Source organism: Lampris incognitus, chromosome 12, assembly GCF_029633865.1.
Source record: "Lampris incognitus isolate fLamInc1 chromosome 12, fLamInc1.hap2, whole genome shotgun sequence".
NCBI lineage: Eukaryota > Metazoa > Chordata > Actinopteri > Lampriformes > Lampridae > Lampris > Lampris incognitus.
Genome location: NC_079222.1, coordinates 49,658,354 through 49,667,502, shown reverse-complemented (window position 1 = coordinate 49,667,502; position 9,149 = coordinate 49,658,354). Strand labels below are relative to the sequence as shown.

General features: G+C 45.7%; 1 protein-coding gene across 1 annotated transcript; it reads right to left on the bottom strand.

The window, feature by feature from the left end:
* Positions 1 to 5,714: 5,714 nt before the first annotated feature.
* On the bottom strand, positions 5,715 to 8,561 carry crybb1 (crystallin, beta B1). The gene is made up of 5 exons (XM_056290667.1): positions 8,439 to 8,561; positions 7,999 to 8,117; positions 7,661 to 7,793; positions 7,388 to 7,530; positions 5,715 to 5,892 (listed from the first exon to the last, which is right to left on the bottom strand). The coding sequence occupies exons 1-5, from the start codon at positions 8,559 to 8,561 to the stop codon at positions 5,715 to 5,717; spliced, it is 696 nt and encodes a 231-aa protein (XP_056146642.1).
* Between the last annotated feature and the right edge of the window lie 588 nt (positions 8,562 to 9,149).

The window sequence follows — 9,149 nt, the reverse complement described above, 5'->3', positions numbered from 1 at the left end:
TTTGTGCCTGTTATATAGGAGCCCTTCACTTAATGTGTAAATAAAAGAATGTAAATAGGAAAAAAAATATTTATTTTGTTACACTGTCACAAGGGCAACACTAGATGGCAGTGTTCACAATGTGATGGTTCAGGTGATAGGCAGCTATGTTAAGGTTAAAGGAAGCATTGTAAATGCTCATAGGTATCAGGAAACAAAGTTCTTACCATAAAGAAGACATTTTAATATCTGAATAAAGACAAAAGTCATTTTGAAATATTTTGGATCACCTTGCCTCCACCTATTCACCACATCAGCACAATGAATATTGTCAATAATCAGCATGCTGTGATAAATGGGAACACACCCCCAAAGAGAACATCTCAGTTGGACATTGTTATTGGACACGTGGAAAGAACAGTACTATCCCTCCGATGCAAGAGAGTAGTAACAAGAACTTTGGTGTTAACTGATAGTCACTATACATGTGACCATAGACCTCACCTCTGTTCAGTAGGAGTGAAGGCACAGGGGAGACCAAAGCCCCCCATCAAGCTGGTGCAGAGAGTGGGCTCGGTAAGTCGGAGTTTTAAGTGTTCTAGGTATGACAAGGTGGAGTGGCTAACGGGGAGTGTGCTTACAAACCGCTTGTATGGCTGGCCTTATGTGACGTTTAAGTGTGCTGCTGCAGGAGTTGGGTGTTCTTCAACGTTTGCAAGAGACGGTTTTATATAATGGGGGGGGTGTTGCTTCACCAAAAATTTTGGTCAGCAGCCGCCACTGGTTCTTACTGATCATAAAGCCATTCGTCTATTTGTCAACGTGGGCTGTCGTGGTTCTAATAAATATATATTTATTGGATATTGGAAATTCAATTGGAAATCGTTAAATGACGATATATTTAAAAAGGAAGCCAAGGACGTCATTATTAGTCACTGAAGTAAAGCACAACTAGCAAAATATTATGGGAAATATTGGGAGCAAACGAACTATAATATGAGACAGTTTGCCATTAAAAGGAGTAGCTAAGAACAAAAGATTAAAGGAAGAGGAAATGATCATAGAAATAATTAACATTTTCGGTTGTGAAGATATTGACAGAGAACATGGATAAAGATTATTTAATCTACAGTTGAAATTGGATGAAATATACGGGGGGAAGGCCAGGGGGGCTTTTGTTTGATCAAGAAGGAGATGGTTAGAAGAGGGTGAACAGAATAAAAACCATTTTTACAACCTTCAGTTCACAAATTTAATGTAGATGGCCATGAAAAACAAAATTATAAGGATATTCCTAAATATGTTTTTCAGTTTTATGGCAATTTATATACAAGTAATGCCTGCCCTACCACAGACATGTCTGCCTTTCTGGAGTCGGTTAGAGAAAATGCCACACTTGTTGATGAGGATTTTAAGAGCAAGTGTGATGAAGAAATAACCACGAATGAGATGAAGAAACGTATCAGTAACTGAAGGCCAACAAACCACCTGGGAATGACGGGCTTACTGTGGAATTTTATAAATCTTACAGAATTTCTTCATTTTGTTTTAAAGGAAGCACTTAACTTAGGTTCTCTTCCAACCTCAGTGAGACAAGGTTTGATCACAATAAGACAAGGATCCCTTGTTTTTAGATAACTGGAGGCCCGTCACTTTGATTAGCAATGATGGAAAATTACTAGCAACAACATTTGCTGAGAGATTAAAAAACAAATTTGATTCTATTATACACACATCTCAGTCTGGCTTTATGAAGGGCAGACATATATGTCATACTATTCGCCTGGTATTACACTTAATTGACTACAGTGACTTATTTTATTTGTTGGCTTTTACAAGGCCTTTGAGCATTCATTCACCTTTGAAACGCGTCATTCCTGGTGATTATTTTGGTTTGGGTGATTATTTTCAAGGGGTAACCTTCTCTCCCGTTCTCAAATAAGTGGAAGATCAATTGAATTCTTGGTTATTGAGAGATCTTTTGCTGAATGGACGTGTTCTTTCTAAATCTGAAGGCTTATCGAGATTGGTCAGTACCTCCCTTGCTTTAGATGTTCCCCCGTCATCCATAAAAAAAAAGTAAATTCTAAGCTTTTGAACTTTATATGGAGGAATTAAACCCCACTACTTGGAAAGAGATATGATTTTATAAAGGACCAGTCGATTCAAACATCCATGTTGCTCTCATAAAAGGTCTTTATACATTCTCAACAATCCAGGTAAGGAAATGCCAGGAAGTTGAATCAGTTCATCTGGACACGAGATACGTTTCATCCCTCATCTAAGTGACCTCTTCAGTCTCAACTGACTGCAGGTGTCCCACTAGTGGCGCCCCCAAGGGGTGGCCAGGGGTGGCCACGGCCACCCTGATACTATCCCTACCCCCCCCCCCCCCCCAGCCAAGAGTCGCATATGCAGAATATGCTTCTGATTATGCATAATATGCTTCTATCTGATATCTTACATGAGGTGCTGTTCATTTAAATCAATAATGTATATTTTTCTTAACTCTCATATTGACAGTTTTCCACTAGGCTATACAGTATACTACAACAGCAGCATAGAATTCCCCAAATTCAGTCATGGCTTTTGGTTTTGGTGCGCCACCCCAAGATTTTTAGTGGCCCCATTTGGCCCCCCCTATCAAAAATTTCTGGGGGCGCCACTGTCCCACCCTTATAAACAATACAGTGGCATAACGACCCAAACCAACCACCACTTCCATATGCAAATATGGGTGTGACCATTAACTGGAGTTATAATGGCCACGTGTACTATTCACAGAGGACTGGGGAATAGTTGCAATCACAGCATTGTAAGATGGCGACAGATGCTCTCTCAGCCCCCACTTGTACACCAAACGTTTACATCGGGGAAACTAAACAGACGCTGGCCAAGAGGATGACACAACACAGAGAGCAAACACGTCAGACCAGGACTCCACAGTCTACACCATCTACAGACCAGGACTCCAGAGTCCACACCATCTACAGACGAGGACTCCAGAGTCCACACCATCTACAGACCAGGACTCCAGAGTCCACACCATCTACAGACCAGGACTCCAGAGTCCACACCATCTACAGACCAGGACTCCAGAGTCCACACCATCTACAGACCAGGACTCCAGAGTCCACACCATCTACAGACCAGGACTCCAGAGTCCACACCATCTACAGACCAGTGGCCACTGTTTCAGGGTTTGAGGATGTGCACATCCTCGATAGGGAGGAAGGCTGGTTTGAATGCGGAGTCAAAGAGGCCATCTGTGGTAAGAGGGAACGACCATCCCTGAACTGAGGGGGAGGGGGGGGGTAAGAGCACATCTGTCACCATCTTACAACGCTGTGATTGCAACTATTCCCCAGTCCTCTGTGAACAGTACACATGGCCATTGAAACTCAAGCCGCTAATTTTGACCATTTTGGATTTTCAAAGTTTAAAATGTTTGTGGGAAAATAAAAAAAAAGGATACAGACCTGCCGCTCACTGAATGGTCCGAAAATCGCAAATATTTACATTAAAATTAGTTTTAGATCAATTGCACAAAAAGTTATGATAACATCTACCTAAAACGACCATGAGCGGTAAAAATGGCCGCGTGTAATTTGCACGTGATGGTGCGCGTCATGTCAGTATTTGTGACGTGTGTTGGTGACGTCATTTCCTTCGTGAAGTTACTTGCTCTGTCCTAGAAACACAGTAGCGCCCTCCAGTGCAGAGAAATAGTTTAAACTTGGTGTGTGATGATGTCCAACATGTGTGGGTACAGACGCACCATGACTACCACCGAGGCGCTGCTGGACGGCGGCCATTTTAGATTGTTTGAAAAACAGTATTAAAGTTGTTAAAATGTTAATTGTTGTCAGTCATTTCCTAACAGCCGTACTAACATACGTAATGCATTAATATCTCAGTTGGGTATTTATCTTGACAGGATATAGAGTTTAAAAACCATGGGCGGTCATTTTGACGGCCCACGGTTGTTCTATTAGTTTTTAAGTCCCGGTCGTTGTTTTGGGACTGTTTCAATGGTTATTTTCACTTCTTTTCTTTTTTTTTTACATTTCACATTTTACAGGCCTTGTTACGTTTGGTAGATTAGCAATATGTGTTTTCTGTTTTGTTTTTCAGGTCATATTTTCACTTTTTCAATTTTGCTATTCAAGTTCGAACATGTCTCTCTGAAGTTTAAATTGTATAAAAATCGTATTATACTTGTTAAATTATTAATCTTGGTGTCAGTCGTTCCCTGATAGACATGCTGACATATACAAGGCATTAATATCTCAATTGAGTATAAAACTGGCGGTCATTTTGACGGCCATGGTCGTTTTAGGTAGGAGTGAAATCTCGGTGGTTCTCGTGTTAAAATGGTCACGTCAGTTTGCACATGAAACCGATCGTTGGTTTCGGTCGTTATGACACTTGTTTATAAGGGTGGTGCACCTGTAGTCACTGTATTGTTTATAAGGGTGGGGGCACCTGCAGTCACTGTATTGTTTATAAGGGTGGTGCACCTGCAATCACTGTATTGTTTATAAGGGTGGTGCACCTGCAGTCACTGTATGGTTTATAGGGGTGGGGGCACCTGCAGCCACTGTATTGTTTATAAGGGTGGGGGCACCTGTAGTCACTGTATTGTTTATAAGGGTGGGGGCACCTGTAGTCACTGTATTGTTTATAAGGGTGGGGTACCTGCAGCCACTGTATTGTTTATAAGGGTGGGGGTACCTGCAGTCACTGTATTGTTTATAAGGGTGGGGGCACCTGCAGTCACTGTGTTGTTTATAAGGGTGGAGACACCTGCAGTCACTGTATTGTTTATAAGGGTGGGGTTACCTGTAGTCACTGTATTTTGTGTAAGGGTGGGGGTACCTGCAGTCACTGTATTGTTTATAAGGGTGGGGGTACCTGCAGTCACTGTATTGTTTATAAGGGTGGGGGTACCTGCAGTCACTGTATTTTGTATAAGGGTGGGGGTACCTGCAGTCACTGTATTTTGTATAAGGGTGGGGGTACCTGCAGTCAGTTGAGAGTGAAGAGGTGACTTAGATGAGTGATGACACGTTTCTGTCAGTAAACGTCGTGTCCAGATGAACTGACTCAACGTTCTGGTGTCCGTATGAAGGGTTATAACGACAGGTTCTGTGACTATCAGAGATCAGTTGCTACTTCATAAATCTGTCATACGCTCTCAAATTTCAGGCTGGGCGTTGACCAATAGCGTTTACACTGTGGTCAAAACGAGTGTATTTACCTGAAACCCAACTGGCACCCCAACCACCGGGAGCCATGTTAAAAGCAATACTTCAGTAGCCTAAACGTGAAAGCTGCCTCTGTTTCCAGATGTTGTGCACATTCTCACGTGCATGACGGCCACCCATTGGTAGAGACGGTCAAAAACGGCACGCTCAAACTAAGGAATGAGCATCAGAATAGAAAGGTACCAGTATATCAATGCATTTTGCTAGGTAAAGGGAAAACAAGTGCAAAGTAGTCCAGCCAGGGCGTTTAAGGTCTTTCAAAACATGTTTATTCATGGTAACATAAAAAGTCAGTTAAGTTTGTCCGGTGTAATGCTGTCATCTTTTCCTTAGGGAATTTGGGGTGGTAGGTTAGAGGTTGTGAGAGAATCTCAGAGAAAAATAGGGTAGGATTGATGAGATAAAAAGTGCCTGATAGGCAGTTGAGAGGGCTGACTACAACTTCACTGGGCGGCCGGCCAGTGTCGCTCACTTGCTGGCAGTGGTGAGGTTGAAGCATCCTCTCTGGTGAAACTGCATATCCCTGACGCGACGCATCGACTGAATCTGGGGCTGGAAGGCGCAGAACTCATTGTAGTGCCTGTATTCACCGCACTCAAACAGATACTGGTAGCCTCTGTATCCAGGGTACTGATAACCCACCCACCTGAGGAAGGAAAGAAGATTTTATTCAGCTCGGTGCTTCAGAGCTTTACTGGTTCCTATGCGCAGAAGCTAGCAGCAAACAAGAGCACCGTCGGCTCTAGGCTGTGACGTCATGGAATGCTCATTTCCTTTGCTTTCTTTTGGGGGGGGGGGTTTCTGCCCTTTATTCACCAATTGTACTTGGCCAATTACACCACCCCTCTGAGCCGTCCCGGTCTCTGCTCCACCCCCTCTGCTGATCCGGGGAGGGCTGCAGACTACCACATGTCTCCTCCCATACACGTGGAGTCGCCAGCCGCTTCTTTCCACCTGACAGTGAGGAGTTTCACCAGGGGGATGTAGCACGTGGGAGGATCACGCTGTTCCCCCTCCTCCAGAGGTGGCGCTAGTGCAGCGACCAGGGCACGTAGCCACATCCGGCTTCCCACCCGCAGACACGGCCAGTTGTGTCTGTAGGGACGCCCGACCAAGCCGGAGGCAACACGGGGATTCGAACCAGCGATCCTCGTGTTGGTAGGTAGCGGAGTGGACCGCTACACCACCCGGACGCCCGGAATGCTCGTTTCCATGAAGCACTAAATTGTAGTAGTACGCTGCCTGTAGCACACTTATCAAGCTCTACCTAGTTTTGTTATCATAAGCAGAAAATTGGTTATCCTATTTCAGATTTGCTCTCAGCCTTCTTCTGTTCTTATCACTCGGGCAGAGGACCGATAACGTTCAGTTTGCCATATAACGTAACAGCATAGGACCAGTTACATCCTGTTGTTTCTTTCGTTGGATTCCTGACAAATAAACCCATTTTATGTTTTTCCTCTTTTAGGAGTGGGACGGAATCCCTCTGATTCTGCGGGATTCAATTCCAGTCCAGTAGGGAGCATGACTCCAGAGCTAGTAGTAGTAGTAGTAGTAGACCCTGCTAACTGTGGCAAGTAGTAGTAGTAGACCCTGCTAACTGTGGCAAGTAGTAGTAGTAGACCCTGCTAACTGTGGCAAGTAGTAGTAGTAGACCCTGCTAACTGTGGCAAGTAATAGTAGTAGACCCTCTTAACTGTGGCAAGTAGTAGTAGTAGACCCTGCTAACTGTGGCAAGTAGTAGTAGTAGACCCTGCTAACTGTGGCAAGTAGTAGTAGTAGACCCTCTTAACTGTGGCAAGTAGAAGTAGACCCTGCTAACTGTGGCAAGTAGTAGTAGTAGACCCTGCTAACTGTGGCAAGTAGTAGTAGTAGACCCTGCTAACTGTGGCAAGTAGTAGTAGACCCTGCTAACTGTGGCAAGTAGTAGTAGTAGACCCTCTTAACTGTGGCAAGTAGCAGTAGTAGACCCTGCTAACTGTGGCAAGTAGTAGTAGTAGACCCTGCTAACTGTGGCAAGTAGTAGAAGTAGACCCTGCTAACTGTGGCAAGTAGCAGTAGTAGACTCTGCTAACTGTGGCATGTGTCTGAGCGCTAGGCATGCACATCGTGCAGGAGAGCATAAGGGTGTGTGTACTCACACTCCTCCTGGCACCCTCACGCTGCCCACTCTGTCGGTGAAGCCATGCGCCCAGAGGGTGGGCACGTCATCCTCCTGGATCTCCATCTTGTTGCCCTTGAAGTCAGAGAGCTCAAACAGGCAGATCTTGTGCTCTGTGCTGTCCTGTACAGACAAAGGGAGGGGTAGAAACGTGAGTCAGCGCCTATTAAAATTAGAAGCCTATGTGTGAGAGGGTGGCTGGGAAGGTGAATAATACGTGTGTTGATTCGTGTCCCTCCGTGTCTGGCTGTACCATGCGGATGGGCCTGAGGGACATGAGGCAGTCACTGCGGTAGGAGTTGCTCCATGTATCCCAGCGAGGATACTCTCCCTTCTCCAGGATGAACATCTCCCCATGGAAGTTAGTCTGCTCAAAGGCAACAAAGCTGGAGAGTTGGGGCCACCAGGGGCACAGGGGGGGGGAGAGGAGGAGGAGAGGAGGAAGAGAAAAAAAATATGGATGAGACGATTGGGATTAGAGAGACGGTATCTGACTGAGAAAGGAGATGGTTAACTCGGAACTCTGTGTGCGTGTCTGTGTGTGTGTCTGTGTGTGTGTCTGTGTGTGTGTGTGTGTGTTTTTCCACTTACGGGCCACACTCCACAATGATACTGCGCACTCTATCCATGCCACGGTCACACACGTTCATACACTCGTTCTGGATCTCAATCATCCTGCCCTGGAAGTTCTCCTGGTCGAACAGCATGATCTGTCCAGAGGGGAACGGGGGCACCGAGGGGTTAACATTCCGAGGCAGACCATCGAGCAGTAACACCACGTCCCACAGCTTGTCCCTCCCGCTAGTTATCCAGTACTTTCTGTCACGTTTGGGTCATCCTATGTGATGGTCCAGTAAAAGAGCAGGCTTTTCTCTGGGTCTGCACTTAACTCTTGCTTCTTCTTTTTTTGTTGCATGCACAAATTACACAGACTTTTAGGAAACCCCATGAGTTACAGACCACGTGAGCTAAAAGCATAAATAATACACATATTGGAGAAAGGGGAAGCGGTCCACGTCGACGTGACTCACTCTGAAAGTTCCCACGCTGGGCTCTCCAGTCTTGGTGGCCTTGCTGGTGGCGGCGGGGGCGGGGGCACCCTTGTCCTTGGCATCAGTGCCTTGGCTGGAGGCGGACTTGGCAGTCTGAGACATGGTGAGGGGCTTCAGGACAACCTGAGTGAGGGACAGACACAGAAGGGGGGGTAAAAGCAGCAAAACAAAAAAGGAGGAAAGGGTTGCAAGTTTAAGTGGAAGGCAGTGAGGAAGGCGGGAAATGTGGATAACTAAAAATATAATTAAAGGCAGATAAATAAGGAGAAATATTGGTTTGCCCCAGCCAACTCTCACTCGGGGTGGGGTGGGGGGGGGGTATCACATACTTGTGTAGGGTTTTTGTGCACATACAATATCAATTTCCAAAAGTGGCTTCAGGTTTGGACAGAGGCAAACATTCCCATTTTTCTCCTACGGAGTTTTCATTCGGGCCCCGAGGCCAGGGTGGGTTCTCCCCCACTCTGTGGGTAACTAGGGCCCTGACGGGTGAGGCACTGAGCCCGGCTCTTAACATGTGATGGCTCCTGTGCTATCGTGGATATTCGGGTGTGTGTCTGTCCGTGTGTCCTTACCTGCAATAGTATAGCTTGCTGTGCCGTGTGAGGGAGGCTGGCTCGTGCTGGTCCCTTCAGGGCTGCACCCAGGCTTTTATACTCTGGCAAAGGCCAAACGTAAAAGCTCGCGGCA

Excerpts from the sequence above, each read along its gene's own strand:
- crybb1 (XM_056290667.1), bottom strand. The coding sequence starts at position 8,561 with ATGTCTCAGACTGCCAAGTCCGCCTCCAGCCAAGGCACTGATGCCAAG. Across the intron at positions 7,794-7,998 it reads ATCATTGTGGAGTGTGGCCC|CTTTGTTGCCTTTGAGCAGA; the intron begins GTAAGTGGAAAA and ends CCAACTCTCCAG. Across the intron at positions 7,531-7,660 it reads CCCTCAGGCCCATCCGCATG|GACAGCACAGAGCACAAGAT; the intron begins GTACAGCCAGAC and ends TTGTCTGTACAG.